Source organism: Diospyros lotus, chromosome 11 (assembly GCF_014633365.1).
Source record: "Diospyros lotus cultivar Yz01 chromosome 11, ASM1463336v1, whole genome shotgun sequence".
Lineage (NCBI taxonomy): Eukaryota > Viridiplantae > Streptophyta > Magnoliopsida > Ericales > Ebenaceae > Diospyros > Diospyros lotus.
Window position 1 is genome coordinate 29,763,194 of NC_068348.1, and position 21,539 is coordinate 29,784,732.

Here is a 21,539-nt window from a genome sequence, read left to right on the forward strand (position 1 = left end):
CCCATCGTCTCCGACTCTCCTACACGGCGGCACCATCGCCCCCTCCGATGCTGTCGTCAACGCCGATGTGATGCTTCCTCTCTACCTCTGACGCCAACTTGGACCTCTTACATAATCACACAACAACGCCGACTTCAACGCCTACGACGAGTGCATCTCTCTCTTATCCGATTTCCACCATTGTGTTCGCCCTTCGGTAAGTTTTTGGCAACTTCTATTTTTCCAGAAACTTGTTTGAGTTTGTTAACTATGGAATTAATTTTTAGATCTACAAAAAATCAATCGTTCGATCAAAGTCAATTTTTGATATATGAATCACCATGGTTGGGGGAATCCAATAATCAATTCCGATCATTGGAGTCACCGACCGGCCAGGTGGCTGGCGGTAACAGATGTTCGGTCTCTTTAGTATTCTAGGTTGGTTCGGTTTTTGGTTCGGTTCGATTATTATGATTTAGGTTTCGGTTAGTTCGATTAGTGGGGTTAGTCGGTTCGGTTATTATATGCTGGTCGGTTCGGTTTGGTTTGTAATTTTTGGGCAGTTTGGTTCGGTTATAACCGATTACACACCTTAATCGCAGGTTGAGTTTTTGGCCCAGTAACGAAGCCACATAGAGTTAAGGGTGGGCAACTGCCCACCTTTGATTTTAAAAAAAAATATTATATATAATATTTTTTTAATTTTAATTTTTTTTTTCTAAACGTCCGCCCTAAATTTTTAAAAATTCTAGATTTTGGGTATATTGGTCGATGAGGATAAGGGAGTAGGGTGATTGTCTCTGATTGTCGAAAATTACTGGCTACGGTGGCTGCTGGCAATTGCCAGTGCATTTACAAGCATTGGGTTTGGCCCAAAGTTTAAGTTTAGATCTATGAAATTTGGCCGTTAGATTTTAATGGTTTTTGGGTATGTTGGTTGGTAGGAATAAAGGTGTCGGGTGATTGCCTTTAATCACCGAAAATCACCGGCCATGGTGGCGATTCTCAGTGTTGATCGAAAATTAAAAATAAAATATATAAAAATTTGACTCATTTTTTTTTTGTATATGTTAACCTCTCTTGACCGTTTCTTTAACTATATTTTAATTAAAGAGATTATTTTTTTTTATTTTTTGTTATAAATTTGTCAATTACATAATTAAAACTATGACAGAAAATATATTTTCTGTCATGAAGTTTGTAACGACTCAGTTACATAATTGAATTGAAGATCAATAATTGAAAGATAATTATGAAGTTTATCAAGACTCGATTACGCAATCAAATTAGAAATTAATGATTGAACGATAATTTAGTTGTGTATATTGAAAAATAGATATTTAATAAAATTGATAATAATATTATTATGCGACGTTATTAAAATATGAAAATACGTCGAATGTATAATTTATTGATATATATTTTTTAATATTATATTTTTTTATATTATTTAATTTTAAACAAAGTTTTGAGTTTTGAGTTTAATTTTTGCCCACTCTGCCTAAAATTTTTGGCTCCACCACAGATTTGGCTCTTGCGTAGGGCGAGAATTGAATTTGCAATCAAGCAGATTGACACCGACATATTATTCATCCGACCACTCGACTTATGCCCCAAGACAAATATACACAAAATACTTAATACATTATATGATAATCTCTTAGTATACACTGAATACTTACACATGATATGATAATCTCTTACTTGAGTGTGCAAATGTCAAATTATTGTGATATGGTTGGACTTGATGATTGTTAGGTTTATGCAAAATTGATTGTGTCTATCAGCTATCTTTGATCCCGAGCTTTTTCAAAACTTATTTGATCTGTAAGGGTGTCTTATGGGATAACTTTCGACGATCAGATCAATCTTGATACTAGAGATGAAGTAAAGTATGGTATATAATAAATGACACTAGTCACGATGAATTGCTTCATAGGTAAATCAATATATATATATATATATATTCAAAGTAAAATGTTAAGATTAAATGATATTATGAATTTATATGACATATATCGCTATTTAAGATAGCATTTGTTAAAATAAACAAAACAATGTTACATCAAAATGAGGTTGGAATATTTTCCAGGACTAAAATATGGAATAATCATGATATAATTAGAAAGCATTCTAATATTTTTATCAGACTAATTGTTAAATTTTTTAAAATGCATTGATAGACATATAGGTCATTTTTTTTTATATGTAAGATTTAAGATACATTTATTTAAAGAATTTCAGATAAGAAATCACATGACTTCTTTTCGAAGAATTACCAAATAAATTTAATAAATATAATAAAAAATATTTTATATTAAATATTTTTTTATATTTTATTTTTTCTACCCCATATCTTGAATAACTAAGCTAGCTACGTGTTAGTCTGATAATACCATATTAGTTTTTTCTTGTCAAACTTAACAAAACATAGTCTTTGGAGTAAACATTTAAAACTAAAAAAAGTCAAAACACAAAACCAAAAACCCATCAATACTAAATTGACTTCTAATTCAATGATGAATATATTTTGGTAAACCGACTATATGGACAACCACACTCCATGAAGGGCACCCCACGCTTATTAAGTGAAATTAAATAATAAAATCTAGCCACCTTGTATACATATATATATATATATAGTGAGAGAGAGAGAGAGAAAGGTGTGTTGTATTATAAACTTTGTAAGAATAAATAAATAAAAATTTATTATGTGATGTTTCGTAGATTAATTACTATTTAAAAACTATGAGTTTAAATCATATTATTTATAATTAATTTTTATTTTTTAAAAAAAAAGATACGTAAAGGGTATTTTAAAAAAATATTTTTATTCATAAAAAATATATACATAGTATTTTGAGAAACTATTTTATTGATATAGTTTTGTAACACAAAAACGAGTATTTACTTATATAATAGTATAGATATGGTAATTTAATATAAAATTACTATTTTATAATATATTTGTGTAATATCTATATATTGTGTGATGTTTGATAGATTAATGGTTTATATTCACAAAAATGATATTGGTAGATAGCTATATTAAAACATTGGAACATGCCAATCTTTCAAGAAAATATTGAACAATATATGTAAGTGCCCATAAACAATATATATATATATATTTATATTTATAACATGGGAAATTCGAGGAGTCCCGATCACTAATAATCTTTGGCTCAGACCGTCTTACCTTCTTTAAAATTTATGATCTATCTTAACTCGGTCTAGACATACAAACAAGTTCTCTATGCATCAAAGTTCAAGCCCTGACCCTTAGGATAGATTTAGACAACTGTACAATTCTCATAAAGATAAAATCAACTCACGACTTCAAGATATTCCAAATTCTTGAACATATACGACGAATTATCAACACTATCAATAGATGGTAAGTGTTTGTAAACAATATTGAGCTCAAGGTATCATATATAAACCATTAATGACATCAAACACAAACAGATACACATGCATATATATATATACACACATATATAAGGTAATATAATAATAATGGTTAAAGTATAATAAGTGTTTTTTTTTTCTTAAATAAAATATAGTTATTCTATCTTATTTATAGTATTTAAATAATTTAATTAGTTGATTAGAAATACATCCTATTTTGAACATTTAATTAACAAATGAGACTATTTAAATATTAAAAAATAAAATATATTGATTAAACCTTAAAAATATTATTTTATCACATATATATATATATATATAATATGTAGAGGTGTAAGTCATAGCGGACAGGTGACCTCTCAACCCCCAACAATATAAAAGGAAGATCTCACTATAAAACCCTAATAAATTCCCGGTGGTTGTTTGTTTCAAGTTCGGACGAAAACTCAAAAAGTTCTTTGAAACGACTAATGCGCAACAAATTACGTGACTTGGACGATTTATAATTGATTTAAATAGATATTAAATATTAAAAATTTATTATTTCTAACAGGGAAGTTTGGCTGGCTTCTTCCAAGATACAAGATCACGTATGTATGTATGTACATGGCAATTCATTTAATCGGATTATCGTAATTATATTTAAATCTTTTCTAATCGCAAACTCTCTCACTAATACGGTATAGTAAGTTAATTATGTATTATGATAATATTTATTAATTAAAATATAGACTAAAAGATATGAAATATAAAGTATTTATTAAATTTATCCGACGATTCTTGACTTTCCTTTTTTAACATTTTTAAGAAACCAAGCAGCAGGAGAATACGGCTGGCTGGGATGTATGTGTTGAAGTAGTAGCAGCAGAAGCATTCCATTCTCCCACGAAATTGGCCTATAAATGCAGTAGCTACTAACCCACTTCTCCTCCTACTTCCATCCATGTATCAACATTATTATACATAATAACTGCCTTCCACTACTTGGGACACGCATCTCTCTCTCTCTCCCCGCCAATATCATAGCGTAGTACTGTTGAAAGTTCTGCTTCTCCAATGGAGTTTCATCCCTTGCCGATCTTCGCTTTATTTCTCTCTGTGAGTAGAAAACTAAAACTTTCAATCTCTCCTGAAAACAAAGCAAACTCTCTCTCTCTCTCTCTCTCTCTCTCTCTCAATATATAAATATATATATATTTAAATGTTTGAACATGCAGCTGGCTGCGGTGGCAAGCCATGCAGCTCTATCGCCAGAGGGATACTGGAAATCAGTGTTGCCAAACACACCCATGCCTACGGCCGTCAAGGACCTTCTTCACCCTGACGGTTACCTTTTTCTTCCCCTTTATTTTTCCTATTTTTTGTGCTTTTCTTCTTTTTCGGTTATAGAAAAGAAACATGATTTTGAAACTTTGAAGTGAAAAAGAAGTAAAAAGTAAATTTATAGGCTAAATATCTTCTTCCAGATTTTCGCTCGAGCAAAGCAACCAACGTCGGCGTTGTAGTTGGTAGCGGAGGCAAGGGAAAGCCGGTATACGTTGGCGTAAAGCCAGGACCGGCACCTTTCGAATACAAGTATGCTGCTACTCAAGATCAACTCCATGACAACCCCACTGTGGCTTTGTTCTTCTTGGAGAAGGACATGAAACCGGGACGAAAGATGGCTTTGCACTTTGTCAAGAGTACCCCCACCGGAGCTACCTTCTTACCTCGCCAGGTTGCAGAGAAGATACCCTTTTCGTCCGACAAGTTGCCGGAGATTCTGAACCACTTCTCTGTGAAACCCGACTCAGCTGAGGCCGAGGCGATGAAGAAGACGATCACAGAGTGTGAAGAGCCAGGCATCAGAGGAGAAGAGAAATACTGCGCAACTTCTCTGGAGTCCATGGTTGATTTCAGCACTTCCAAGCTCGGGAAAAATGTCAAAGCAATCTCCACGGAGGTAGAGAAGGAGGAGACTCCATTGCAGAAGTACAGCATTGTGAGTGTGAAGAAGATGGGAAGCGACAAAGCCGTGGTGTGCCATAAGCAGAGCTATGCGTATTCGGTGTTCTACTGCCATAAGACGAGCACCACCAGAGCGTACATGGTTTCCATGGCAGGTGCTGATCGCACGAGGTTGAAGGCGACTGCAATTTGTCACACTGATACGTCGGCATGGAACCCGAAGCACCTGGCCTTCCAAGTGCTCAAGGTTGAGAGAGGAACAGTTCCCATCTGCCATTTCCTTCCCCAGGATCATGTCGTGTGGGTTTCAAACTAGGTTTCCTGCAAAAACGAACCCGCAACTCATTAGATCCATCAGTTTGTGTTCTGTAGTTTGGTTTGTATGATACGAAACTCTACGGGTATGGTAATTATATAAGCATATGTACTTCGATTGCCACCACATAAGAGTCATGAGGCTTGAGTTGGAGGTTGCTGATGCTTTGATGTTATCTAGCAATAAATGTTTTCTTCCCTATATTAAGCACAACTTCAACTATCCTTCAATTGCATGAAGTGTTTTTTGCAGAAAAATATGTGATTGGTATTAAGTTAGGGACCTAAGAGGAAAATAAGCCAAATATTTAGGGATGACCATTCTGCTAGCAAATAATCCATATTCCTTTGGCCTCCAAAATACAGTTGATCATAGGCAAATGAAGAAGCGTTCAATGCTAGTAATTGAAGAAACTAAGAAAATATTAACAACCAAACATAGAAAATATTAACAACTAACCTTTCATTATAAGAAAATTGGGTAATTTCTATTGTGATTCAAACTAAATGCATATTTGTTAGCTGGATACATTTACAAATTAAATGCATAATAATTACTTTTTTTTTGTAAATAAGAATTTTATTAAAAACAACCCAAAAAAAGGTCACAATTTTAAGGTAGGATATACCCCGAGTTTCACAACAAAAGGTCACACTAGAAGATCTAAACAACTAATAAAAATGTACAATGCTCCTAATATTAAAAGAAAAAAAAATGCACAATCGTTGGAAAAAATCTTCATCAACATCACCATTTGAAAATATTCAAATAAAACAACTTCTCTAATGATCATGTTAGGTTTAGTCATCCAAAGTTAATAGTTTTGTGCTATTAACCTTAGGATACTCACCAAAATATAATCATTTATGGTGCATAAGTATACTCATAACTCAAGCTATTGTTTTACATAAGTATTGAAATTTGCAATATTAACCCCTAGTTACTAAGCAGCTCAAATTAAAAGAGTAGATAATGAACACAGAAAGAACCATCAATTCATAAGCTTCTTTAAAGATTATGTTGGATTTGATCATTCAAGTTTAGTAAATGGCATAATTATTAGTGATCGCAAGTTTAATTTCTTTTTTGTTTTTTTTTTTTAAAAAAATAGGGGTAAATCGGATACTAAAAAGTATCTTTGTGAGCAAATGAGGTTAGACTAGTTCCTTAATTACTGTGCTTATGAGGTTAGATTCAATAGGCCTCTAGTCACTTATGAAAGCACTAACTAGTCTATTTGCCCTTAATGTAACCAAGCTAACAGGCCAGACCCTCTAGTAGGTAGTGATTTCAAATTCAAATAAACACATGCAGGTGAGGGATTAAGAAGGATATTTTTCAAAAGTACCCAAAGTATGGCACAATAGAGAGAAATTGACAAACAAACAAAGCCATATGATTACATTAAACACCACACTGCCACTCATTAATCTCAGTTTTTTCACAAACGACTATGCATGACAAAGTAGGCATCAAAGTAACCGCCCAATTGACAGTATTGCTTTGGGAAAAGGTCACAAAGATTTTTTTTTGGCTAAAAGGGTAGAAATAACAAATTTGAACATTCACCAGAGCCATCGCTCCAAGTGTTATTTATAAAGAACCGATCAACATTATCTTGTGTTAGGTGTTATTAATAGTATTAAACTCTTTCAGGGCCAACACAAGACATAGACACTAAAATCTATGTCTAGGGCCTCCAAAAAGCTGAGGCCCCCAAAAATTATACTCTTCAAATATTAAATAATTTTTATTATTTTTTAGAGGGCCCCAAAACTTATTACTGCCTAAGGCCCAAGTGACCCTTAGGCTAACCTGAACCCTTTTACTCTTAAATTCTATTTTAGTATTGAGTAGCCCAAACATTAACTGGTAAAGTGAAGTCCTTAGTGACAAAATTAAATATGTGAACTCCTAAATAGATAGAAAGCGAACTATTACCCTTTTGACATAAAAAATTTGTCACTCTAAATTAACAATAATTAATGAGCGGAAGACACTTAATTACCCCCATTAATTAAAGATTGGGGATAGTGCCACAGGGTACTAAGAAAACACTTAAAAAAGAGATGTTTTAGTATTTTGGATTACAGGTAAGAACCCATATTTTCGTGAGCTTGCAACGTAATTTAGCAAGTTTAGAATATCAAAAAATTGATTTGATAACAATTATAAATACCGAATCGATTGTAGGGAGTGCCCTGAAGCCGAGATATCAAAGGAAAATGATACGGCATTGACGAATATTTCAAGATATGATTTATGGTATCGAAAAAAATCGGATCAGAAATGGTTTTCGGTACAGCTAAAATGCAGCTGTCATTTGAGCTGCGAAATTGAATTATTATAGAGAATTTTGGGGAAGTCAACGGAAGCTTGAGGGGGTTTCGATTTTTCATAATGAGCAACCCTTCAGTGGTTTCGAGATGAAACAAGGTCCGGTGAAGGCACAGGGTTAAAATCGTCCTTATCGAGTAACCCTTAAGTTATTAATTGTGGATTTTCGGTATCGTAATGCAAATTAATTCGATATTTGAGAGTATAATTGTAATTAAGAAATTGCTCAAGTGAAATAAATATGAAATTTGAGATTAAATGTGTAAATTTCTTTATATTATGGTGTAATATATAGTTATATATAGATAGATAGATATATGTGTGTGTGCGTGTGTGCGTGAATAGCCAACTTCAGTAAAGCTTTAATGGCCAAGATTTTGGCTGCAAATTGGAGAGATTTTTGGCAATAAGATTGGAGGAAGAAACCTGCAGTGGGTAAGGAGAAAAGATTTGAGAAGGTTGAAGCATTAAATGTGATGTATGTATGCGTGTGCGTGGAGGCCATACCTTTGCAAATCCATGGCAACAAGTGGAGTATTTTAGACACAAGGAAGAATGAGCGACGCAGGCGTGAGGCAGTGGTGTGAGCCTATAAATAGAGAAAGAGTGGAGAGATTGAGCGAAGCAGCAAGAAATGAAGTGAGAGAGAGAGAGAGAGAGAGCGCTTAGCAATGAAGGTGGAGTGGTTGAAGGTAGCCATGGCCGCGGTAGCAATCTCGGCGGAGGTGGGCCACGGCTGAGTCAACTCAGTGGAGCCCAGAAGGTTTCTGACGTGGGCGGAGGTGATTGGGATGGGTTGCCACATCAAGTGGCAGCCATAGCCTAGACCATGGCAGCAACCTTGGGAGCTTGCAAGTGGCTATGGCTAAACAAAGCGGAGCAGGCGGCAAGCAGCAGAGTAGTAAGGGAGGTGGCACGAGTGATGGTAGCGACCGACGATGGCGATAGAAGCGCGGCTAGCGGCGGTGGCCAGATTGGGTAGCAAGAATGGTTGGTGAGCGCAAGTTGCACAGTGAAGAAGAAAGAAGAAGTAGAGGAATGGGAGGAAAAAAAGAAAAAAATAAAAGAAAAGAAAAAGAAGTGGAAGAAAATTCTCGAAAAAATCTTAAAAAATAGGAAGTGGTTATTTATTAATATTTCAAAGATTTTAGGTGAGAAAATGGTTCGATCATGCGTTTCAAGAATATGACACGTATACCGAGGAAGCTTGAGATGCTAAGTTAAGTTGAGTAAAATTTTTTAGAAAATTCTAAAAGTTCAGGAATATTATTTTATGAATTGTCATAGTGAAATATTTGAGAAATATTTAATTTGGATTTATCGAGGAAAAATAAGAAAAAATAGAGAGAAAAATAAAAAAAATACAAAAAATTATAGAAAATAAGTTTTAATACTTATTTAATCAAATATGGTGATTAGGATGCTTTGAGGCTTAAATTGAAGTGACTTGTGCGAATATCAAGATAGCTCAATAAACTTGAGAATGTAAGTGATACTTTTCAACTAGATTTACTTTTATTAAAAATGTTTGGTTTGTAAGTGGTTCCACCCAAAAACTTGATTTTAAGTAAATGATTTCACTACAAGAAAACAACAGTTTAGAGACGAATTTTTTGAGACGAATTTTTCAGTCTCAAATTAGAGACGAATTTGTTTAAGACGAATTTAGAGAAGAAAAAAATCTGTCTCTAATTTGAGACCGATTTAGAGACGAAAAATAATCTCTCTCTAATTTAAGACGGATTTAGAGACCGAAGCTAATCCCTCTCAAATTGAGAAGGATTTAGAGACGAAAAAAATTCGTCTCTAATTTGAGAAAGAAATTTTTCTATCTCAAAATTTGTCTAAATTTGAGACGGATATAGGAACGGATTTTTGTCATCTCTAACTCCGTCTCAATTTAAGAGGAATTTTGGAGATGGAAATTAATCTATCTCAATTTGTGACGGATATTTTTCTGTCTCAAAATTTCTCTCAAATTTATAAAATATAAAATTAATTTATAAAATGTAAAATATTAATTTATAAAATATAAAATTTTTAGTTATAGATATAGAAATTAAATTCTAAGCATATAAATTAATATATTTTATGTGCATAAGATATAAAATAAAGTATATATACATGTAAACTAATATATATAAAAATTTATAAATTATCAAAAAATTTATTCATTTAATAATAAAAAAATAAATTTAGCCATAGCAAAATTTTATAAAATGTATTAAAAAATTAAAAATATATATATTAACTCTTCTTTTTATTTTTTAATCAATTAATTTATTCTATTATTTTTATTTTATTATTTAAATTTTAATTTAATTTTTTAAACAATTACCCACATAATTGGTATTAAACAACCACTACAAATGTTATATAATAATTAACTATAAGATCGAGGTTAATAAATTTTGTAATATTTTTTCCATTACAATAATAAAATATGAATAAAACTTTAAAAATTTGACTTTTGTTTAATATTAAGATATTTTGTCATAAAATGTTAATGCCAAATTTTTTGTGTCAATATTGATTGGAAATATTTAAAAATAATAAAATAATATTTTTAATTTTTATTAAAATATTTAAATTAATAAAAAAAATAACATTAATATTACGGTCCCAACTAAGCTATGTACAACTAGGGTAAGCAAATAAATAAATTTTTATATTAAACCAATTTATATATTAAAATTTTAAGTTATTATTATATTAATTAAGTTTAGAAATCTAAAAAGGTGGCCATCACATGTTACTTTTTAATTAATTTAATAAATATTAAATATTAATTAATAAATATACATTTTTTAAATAAATATTAAATATAGAATATTTGTAAAATCTCGTGTCGAGTGATAGGAAAGACCGAAACAACTTACCCTGATGGGACTACGCGAACTTCCTAGGGGTCACCCATTCTTGAAGTTCCCCAGCTCAAACACGCTTAATTCTGGAGTTCTTTGTCTACATTCAACCCAAAAAGTATCCAGCTAGTGTTATTTCATTTATTACACTATTCTCGATATATACTAACTTCTATGGGCTCTCGAGGCATTACAATCTCCCCCCCTTAAGCACATAACGTCTCTGTCATGCGACATTACAATTAGTCTCAGACCTTCTCCCCTTAGAGGTTGCCATCCTAGAAGCCTGTCAGGAGCCGCTCCTTGATCAGGCCTTGCGCCCCGACGCCACTCCCCACCTTTATTAGACCGCCTTCTCCAAGGGTCGGCTCTGATACCATCTGTAATATCCCGTATCGAGCGATAGGAAAGATCGGAACAACTTACCATGATGGTCCTACGCTAACTTTCCCGGAGTTCCTTACCTACATTCAACCCAAAAGGTATTCAGCTAGTGTTGTTTTCTTTCTTACACTATCCTCGATATATACTAACTTTTATGGATTCTCGGGGTATTATAATATTATTAATTTTTTAAAAATAAATACAAATTTTCTTTTTATTTTTTAATCAATTAATTTATTTCAAAATTTTTAAAAGTATATATTTATTTCAGTTTAACTTGAATGACAAAGAAACAATGATTGCAGCTCATATGTCAGAATTACATGTTAACTTTTCTAATCGCATATCCAAAGTTACACAACATCTAAGAAAATAATTATAGAATATTCAAGGGGTACAACTTCATTACAAAATGTACAAAGCAATAATCTAATTCACTCACGTTAATAACTTAAGATTTCGTCGATACTCAGCATTGATGATGGTTGCCGAACACAATAGATCCAAGTCTGAGAGTGAGAGAAGGAGAGGAATGTGGAAAAGAAAGAAGAAAATAAAAAAAAAAAAATTTATTAGAATCATAGATTCGGGTGCCTCCCTTATCTCACTACAAAAATATTAAATTAAATTATTTAATTTTCAAATTTTTTTTAAATTTATTTTTTGATTTTTTTATTATTAAATTTTGCAACGGTTTCGACGAAACCGCAGCTAAATTTAATATTTGATTTTTTTTATTATTGAATTTTGTGGCGATTTCGAAAAATAATTTTGTAGTGTCTTTTTTGTGAAAATATTTTTTGTAAAATATAATACATGTTATGTAAAAAAATTATAACATAAAATATAATATTATTTATAACATAAAATGTAAAATTTTTTGTAAAATATTATTTATAACATAATTATGACATAAAATATTATTTATAATGTAAAATGTAAAAATTTATGTAATGTTATATAATATATAACATAAAATATAATATTATTAAATAAAAATAAGAAAGAGACGGGAAGATTCCTACCTCTTTGCTCATCATTATGACCAAAATCATCATTATTCTCTTTGGTCATCATTATTTTTTATTTTTCTTATTCTATTTGTCTTCACATTTTTTTTTCTTATAACATTAAAAATATTAAAAAAGTGTGTAAGTGGGTTTCCATTGAGTTGAGAGAGAGAATCGTGAGAGAGAAGTGAGAGAGAGAAAGGGATGGCAAAATAAAATATTAAAAAAATGTGAAAATGGGTTTCCACTTCATGTTGCTCATCTATAAAGATAATAGCAATACTCAATTGGAACTCTAAAATTTATAAAATGTAAAATTAATTTATAAAATATGAAATATTAAAATATTAATTTATAAAATATAAAATTTTTATTTATAGATATAGAAATCAAATTCTAAACACATAAATTAATATATTTTATGTGCATAAAATATAAAATAAAGTATATATACTTGTAAACTAATATATATAAAAAATTAAAAATTAAAAAATATATTAAATATCTAATAATTAACTATTTGTAATAATTAGTAAATATATATAAAATGATCGCACTATTTGTAATAGTTATTAACATTCTTAATCATCGTAAAATTTATTTATTTAAAAATAAAAAAATAAATTTAACCATAGAAAAATTTTAGAAAATGTATAAAAAAATTTAAAATATATATTAACTCTTTTTTATTTTTTTAATCAATTAATTTATTCTAATTTATTCCATTATTTTATTATTCAAATTTTAATTTAATTTTTTAAACAATTACCCACACAATTGGTAATAAACAAACACTACAAATGTTATATAATAATTAACTATAAGATCGAGGGTATGATAAAAATATAAAAGACTAGTATACAATCGAGAGTAAAATAAGAGATGCTTAGCTATGTGTGACTTGATTAAGGATGTGAGTTATCAGGTGATAATTAAGAGTCGATATTTTTATCTCGATTTGATGAATTATTAAAACAACTGCAAGAGGTTGAGATATTTGATGATCAATATACAATCGAGCGTAAAACAAGAGAATGAAACGTTAAAAGTACCCAAAAGTATAATATTCATTCCATATGTTCAAAATAGTTACAGGAGATCAAGCCATATAATTACTCAAAGGAAAAAAGGCAAACCATAAAATCGATAACGTGGTCGATGCTCACGGACGACGATGGTTGCCAAACACAACAGGTCTCAGCTCATCGATGTCATATGGGGGTGGCATCTGGCTACTGCTGGCTTCGCCATGGTAAGGTGGAAGAGTAGCCTCGGGGAAACTAGAATAAGGGACGTCCTCTGGGATGATGGGAAGATCGGAATTCCAGCTTGGGTATTGATAAGGTTGAGGAATAGGTTGGGGATGTGAAAAATAATATGCGGAAAGTGAATCTTGCAAATAAGCTCGATAAACGTGCAAATCACTAATCTACTGTTGAAAGGCTAGAATGTGGGATACACAACCATGGACAGGATCCTAAAGCCGGGCTTGAGCTTCAAAGAAGAGTGTATCAGAAGCCCAAAATCAGTCTCTGACCGAAAGCGAAGCTAGGAGGTTGGCAACATTTCTGATGGTAAAAACATCACAGATGGCGATAAAGCAAGTAATACCATCCTTACAACAGAAGTATGGAGCAAAGATGTACTGTGGATTGCATCCTCTAGTTAAGACTACGCAGATACCGCATTGAGATCGGGGTTTTGGTATATTGTGCCTTGGCATGATAGATCTGGATCTGACTAAATCTAAACAAATCAGGTATGGGTCAGATCTAATTAAATGGGTCGAACCTGAATTGAGTCGGGTTGGGTTGAACCTGGTCGAGTCGAATCAGCCTAGATCTGGCTTCAGATTCAGCAGAAGCAGGTAGCGACGTTGATGGCCAATAGAGGCGGCGATGCTCGCAGTGGCGGCTGAGGAAGCCGAACGGTGGCCAGACCTGGCCGACGGAGGGCCGTTTGGGCCATCGGAGATGGAGATCGGTGATTGGGAGAGCGGAGAAGCCGCACGATGGCTAGTGGCCGACGGTGAAGCAGGCGCTGGAGGCAGCAGCGGCCGTCGGAGGTGATGGCGACGCTGGAATGTAGTGGTGGCCGGTGGCTGTTCGCGCACAAGGTCGGCAAAGGCAAGCGGCAATCTAAGAGGCTGCAATAGTGGACTAAGGTGTAGAGCAACAACGGTAGTGCAAATCTGAAAGGTGCGCGGCGATCGAGAGCAACCAATGGATCTGGAAGGTGTGCGATGTTCGTACGTGCAGGAGAAGCGCAGAGAAGAAGGAAGAAGGAAGAAGAAGAAAGAAGGAGGAGAAAAAAATAAGGAAAAAAAAAAAGAGAAGAAAATATTAAAGAAATATTTAAAATAATTAATATTATTATATAATTAAAGTTATTATTAATTATATATTATATTATATTATTTATATATGTATTATTTATTATATATACTTATATATTATATATATGTATAGAGACGAATTTTTTATTTTTTTATTTATTGTGGAGGATTGCGGTTAATTGATAAAAAAAAAAAATAAAATGATATCAATTGATAAATTATCATTTTATTATTATATTTTAGATTATTATTTTATTATTATATTTTAGATTATTATTTTATTAGTTATTATAATCATAAATTACTGTATTTTTATCAATTAAATAATAATAATATAATTAAAATTTTAATATAATTAAATAAATATTACTTTGAAATTTAATAATTTAAATTATATTATTATTTAAAATATTTAATAATTATCATAATTTAAATTATTTTGTCAACTATCATAATTTTAAATTATATTATTTTTATCAATTAATTAATTATTAATATTATTTTTATAAATTATATATTTTTTATTTAATATAACATATGTTATGTAACATAAAATATAGTATTATTAAATAAAAAGAAGAAAGAGACGGGAATCTCCCCGCCTCTTTGCTCATCATTATGACCAAAATTATAATTACTCTCTTTGCTCATCATTATTTTATTTTTTTTCTTATTCTTTTTGCCTTCACATTTTTTCTTCTTAAATTTATCTATATTATGCAAAATTCAAATAAAATAGATTATCTATATTTTTTCTTCTTAAATTTCATATTTATTATTAAATTTTTCCTCTGTGTGTGTGTAAATGCACTCTTCCCACTGTCTCCGCCTTCGCCTTCGGTTGTTCATCACTACCTCCAGATTGGCTTTTGTTCCTCTTTCTCCAACTTTGTCGATTGATTTTCAGATACTTTTCTATGTCCCATCTTCTATGTCCTATTCACCTCAAGTTTTGCAACCAAAACCTAGCTCCTCTCGACATTTACTAGTCACTATATATGCGTGTAGCTGTTTTGTTTGATTTGAGGTGTTAAAATTTGTGAATTTTCTCAGAGAAATAGCAAACGACAAAGAGACGTGGCTAGATGTTAAAACATGTCTCCTAATTTTTAGTTTTTCACTTTCCATCTCCACCCACATCCTCTTTAGTTTTTTTTAAATATTAATAAATATTTTTATTCATTCATCCCATACTTATCTCTTAATATTGTGTTTGATGATTTATTTACTTGTTTAACAAGAATATAATTATGTATATATGAATGAATGTCTTAACAATGAAACTATTTATTATTTGTTTATTTTACATTTGTATATGTAGTAGGCAGCTCCAAGGGAAGATGATTGTTTTATTCCAAAGAAATGTGTTTTTGTGTCCCGTATATAATTATTATTACATATATGATTATTATTATTATTAGAGTGAAGATTATAATTAATTAATGTAGATGATATAGGCGTTATGATGGGGGTGGCTAGATCCAAGAGTGCATTCATATACATATGATGATGATAGTAGATATATATATATATACACAAAGCCACATAGCTACCTCATGATAATGCAGATCATAACCTCAGCACATTTTTTTTATATTTTTAACTTTAAATAAAGAAATTATAAATTATTCTAATCCTTACAATTTCATATAATTAAGTGGTCACACTTGCTGGTTCTTAAATAATGAATGAATATCTACTAACATCCACTAACACATGTTAAATTAATTAAATAATAATATATTTGTAATACATGTTCTCTGTTAGTGATATTAAATTTTTGTAACTTAATAAATTAAATTATTCGATCAATCTTCATCATTTGATGTTATGTTTTACTCTATTATTTTAAAACAAATAAATTACATATTTGAAAAAGACAAATTTTAAGTTTTCATTAACATTTTTTTCACTCTATTATCAGTTGAATTATAAACCCAAAGTGTTGTAATTCTCAAAACTACAGCCAATGAAGGAGAAAAATCAATAATTAATAGAGAACGTGTATTATAAATATATTATTATTTAATTTTATGATTTAAATATTTAATTAATTTGATGTGTTTAATTAATGAGATAAAGAGATGAGAGTTAATTAGATGTGTTTAATTAATGAGATAGATAGGGGTGCTCGTGAGAGTAAGAAAGGGAAATGTTGGTTGAACTAATAACTAAATCAACACAAGTAATTATTTTGGGTTCTAAGATAAATTGGCCACATTAACCATAGGGGTTGAGAGTTTCGATGTGGGCTAAAAATTTATGCAAATCTGTTGCAGATCATGGATGTACGTGAGCAACAGGCATGGATGTATAATAGAGTGGCACCTAATCGTCGAGGGCTAACAAATGTGTTCTTATGTGGAGTTGAGAGTTTCATACATTATGTATGTGCCCGACCATAGTTCACGCAGGATAATGAGACCTTAAGGTGTCCGTGTGTTAAGTGTTGATGTAGAAAATTCTTAAGTATGGATGATGTGACATTGCATCTTTATCAAAAGGGATTCATGGCCCATTATTATTACTGGACATGACATGGGGAAGAGGAGCCCCCCATGGAATCCCAGGTGCGAATGGAGGCTGGTGCATATAATGAAGCACAAGGGGTTTCTGAGGATAATCCAAATGCATATGATGCAATGGTAATGGATGCTACAGGTCCTTTTGTTAGAGCCCATATTTTGGAGAATGAAGAAGAAGAGCCCAATATAGATGCGCAAGACTTCTATGAAATGTTCAATAATGCATGAACACCTATATATGATGGTTGCACTACTCACACCAAACTTTCTACAGCGATGAGAATGCTTAGCATTAAGGCTGATTTCAACTTACCTGAGCAATGCTATAATGCTTGGGTGCAACTAATAAATGAGTTGATGCCCGAAGGCAACCGGATGCCCAAGGACTTTTACAGGACAAGAAAGATGGTTTCTAAGTTGGGCCTTGGGGTTCCAAAAGATCAATTGTTGTGTTAATATGTGTATGCTCTATTTCAAGGATGATACTGATGCAATCGAGTGCAAGTTTTGTCATACCCCACGATATACAAGCCGCAAGGTAGGACTTGGGAGGTGAAATGATGTTCCAATTAAACGGATGTGATATTTACCTATAACACCCAGGTTTTAGAGGCTTTACGCGTCAAAGACAACAGCTGAGAAGATGAGATGGCACTATGAAAACCCACGGGAGACAGGTGTGTTGTCCCACCCATCTGATGGAGAAGCATGGAAACACTTCGATAATGTGCATCCTGATTATACTTGTGAACCACGCAATGTCAGGCTTGGGTTGTGTGCTGATGGCTTTACACCATTTGGTCAATCTGGAAAAACCTATTCATGTTGGCCCGTGATTGTCAGTCCTTATAATCTTCCTCCATGGATGTGCATGTGACAAGAGTATTTGTTTCTTACAATAATCATCCCTGGTCCTCACAATCCAAAATCCAAAATAGATGTGTTCCTACAACCTCTCATAGACGAGTTAAAAATGTTATGGGATATTGGCATGCCAACATATGATATTTCACTAAAACAAAACTTTCAGATGAGGGTTGCACTGATGTGGACTATTAATGACTTTCCCGCCTATGACATGTTATCAGGTTGGATGACTGCAGGTAAATTAGCATGCCCATATTGCATAGAGAATTCAAAAGCATTCACGCTTAAACATGGTCGGAAGACATCATTTTTTGATTGTTATCAAATGTTTTTGCCAATGAATAAGCCATTTCGAAGGAACCAATATCCTTTTGTTAAGAATAAGGTTGAGAAGGGTGGGCCTCCACCACGTTTGAGTGGTGATGACATATGGGGTCGAATTTGGGCTTTGCCAGAAATAATTGAAATAGGTCCAATTCGCACGAAAGGCTACGGGACATACCACAATTGGACAAGGAAAAGCATTTTTTAGGAGTTGTCATATTGGAAAACAAATCTCATTCGCCACAATTTGGATGTAATGCATATTGAGAAGAACGTATTTGATAATGTTTTTAATACCGTGATGGATGTCAAGGGCAAGACAAAGGACAACATTAAAGCTAGGATGGACATAAAAAAGTATTGTCGACGTAGGAAACTTGAGTTAGTGGCACAAGGTAATGGTAAGTACTTAAAGCTAAAGGCCAGATATGCTCTTAACGTGGAACAAAGGATAGTAGAGTGCGAATCGGTATCTCAATTAAAACTTCCTGATGGTTATGCATCTAATTTGGCTCGTTGTGTAGACATGCGAGAAGCAAAGTTGCATGGCATGAAAAGCCATGATTGTCATGTTTTCATGGAACGCCTCATCCCAATTGCACTAAGAACACTCCCAGACCCTATATGGAAGCCTCTAGCAAAGTTGAGTCAATTCTTTAGGGAATTGTGTTCTTCAAGTCTTAGGGTCGATAAGCTGGAAATAATGGAGGAAAACATTAAGATAACCATTTGCAAGCTGGAGCAAATTTTCCCACCTGGGTTCTTTAACTCAATGGAGCACTTACCTATACATCTAGCTTATGAGGCACGTGTTGGCGATCCAGTGCACTATCGTTGGATGTTTCCATTTGAGAGGTAATTACAATGACAACATTACACAATATCTTTTTTATGTGACCTATAAACTTGAGTTAATATATTTTTATTTACCCAATAGGTTTTTACACACATTGAAGCGTAAAGTTAAAAATAAGGCACGTGTGGAGGGTTCCATTTGCGAGGCATACATTACAGAAGAAACCTTCACTTTTTGTTCGCATTATTTTGGACCTGATGTACAATCAAGGATCAGACGAGGTCCACGAAATAATTATGGTGTTGACCTGTTTCCAGATCATTCAAATTTTTTCATCTTCAATCATTCTGGTCGACCATCAGGTGCCTATAAAGATCGATTATTGGATGATCGAGAAATAGATCGTGCCACATTGTATGTTCTTCTAAATTGTGACGAGGTCCAGCCATACATTAAGTAATTAATCACTTATATCCTTGATATTACAATCTTTAGGTTCCTCATTTGCATGTATGATTAACATGGCCTCTATAAACGCAGTTTATTTGTGAATTCTATTAAAGCGGATGCACCACACATGACTAAAATTGATGTAGATAAAAGGATAGAGATTGATTTCCCGAAATGGTTCAAGGAATACATAGTCTATCTTAAATTACTAAACGTATTGTCTTTGCAAATATAAGAATTATGCCATGTATTTCATATGCACAGGTACATGATCCAACTAATGAGATTAATGATGAACAAATACGTGACATGTCATGGGGGCCCTTGAGAATGGTGCGCACATGGCCTATGTACATTATCAATGGGTACAAGTTTCACATAGATTCATGGAATCAAGGCAAGTCAATAAGAAACAGTAGAGTTTGCACTAGAGGGTCAGTATACGGATAACCCGAAGATGACTATTATGGTATACTGCAAGAGGTAATCCAATTGGAATACCTAGGATTACCAACCAAACAAGTGATATTGTTTAATTGCACATGGTTTGACCCTACCCCTAGATGTGGGACTCGAATACATCATTAATATGGAATAGCTGAGGTTCGATCTAATAGGAGGTACAATTGGTATGATCCTTTTGTACTTGCCTCTCAAGCACATCAGGTTTATTATGCTCCGTATCCATCCCGACTACGAAATTTGGTAGACTGGTGGGTGGTCATTCAAGTTAAGGCTAGGAGCACAGTTCACGCCCCAACTATCGAGAGACCAAGGGATGCATATCAGGCAAATGAGGAAATGCCAGTGCAGCCGACTGTAGTTGGAGATGAACAACTCGACACCCTTAGAGATGAAGTTGGTGAATTCGAATAGGTGGATGAGTACTCCTTCGATCAGAACCTTGTTGCGAGTGATGAACAGCTAAACGATGAAAAAGTCAAAGATCAAGACGAAATTGAGAATAAAGATGAAGACGAAGAGGAAGAGGAGTATAACGATGAGTAGTCAAAGGACACAGAATAGCTACATAGGTGATAGTAAAAAACTGCAATCTTATCCTTACATTCAATCTGTTAATTCAAAAACACAATTTTAAAAACGAGTTCATGGATATAACATAAACCATTGTTCTACATGATAAATCATATTTTATTTTGAAAGTATTTAAAAGTTGTTATCACATGCCTACTAACTGTTTTTTGCCTTGTATGACAGAATATGACACACAGAAGCCAGTCTATGTGACGTCGTCAATTCAGACAGAGTGATGGCGAGGACCACATTGGTACATCCTTCACCCTATCTTTAGCTTATTTATTACTTTGCATGTCGAACTTTTCACAATTACTTTTTTTTTTATTTCTTATAAGGGGACATTCATCTCCATCGACAGAGATGAGATTTGATTCCCCTAACCCATAAACACCCCACCCCAACTATGACAGGCCTTCTTCCACGCCCACGGCTACTCCTCAAAACCGTCACTGATACGTCCATTGGGTTCCTCGTAAGTATTCCTTATTTTACTAATAAATTTTTACTTCAACAAAGAAATTTTTATTTTAGCACATGAGTTCACAAACACGTCTTTTAACAGATTTGATAACAATTTGTGCAAACGGGATGTTTCCCGAATCATTCAAAGTAAATTTGAGGGGCCATACCCAAGTTAGAAAAAGACAAACCTTGAGGTCAGAGAATTGTGGTTTGGTGAATTTAAGGTAATATGTTGCTTTAGTATATCTATGATTGATGGTTTGCTTTATTAATGTCTAAATTTAATTTGGTTTGCAATCAAGTGAATGATATGGTTATGACTTGTAAAAAAGTTATTCATATTCACAATAAAATAAGACTTTTGTCATTAGTAGTATAGATTTAATAGTATATCTTCATACTGTTGGTAGTATGCAATATTTGAATATTTTTTTATTATCTATATCTATGTTTTTTCTAATTCTTGTATCCATTTTTTTATGCCTGACTGTGTC

General features: G+C 32.7%; 1 protein-coding gene across 3 annotated transcripts in view; it reads left to right on the forward strand.

Moving 5' to 3' along the window:
- Positions 1-4,314: 4,314 nt before the first annotated feature.
- The window catches only part of LOC127812872 (BURP domain-containing protein 3), a 51,894-nt gene continuing 34,669 nt past the window's right edge, over positions 4,315-21,539 (forward strand). The window contains exons 1-3 of one of the 3 annotated variants that reach the window (XM_052353401.1): positions 4,315-4,488; positions 4,608-4,716; positions 4,857-5,575. In XM_052353401.1, the coding sequence (XP_052209361.1) occupies positions 4,447-4,488; positions 4,608-4,716; positions 4,857-5,575 (870 nt within the window). In that variant the 5' untranslated portion in view covers positions 4,315-4,446. Of the gene's footprint in view, positions 4,489-4,607; positions 4,717-4,856; positions 5,808-21,539 lie in introns of all 3 variants that reach the window. The other 2 variants (XM_052353399.1, XR_008025999.1) reach the window with 2 other exon arrangements.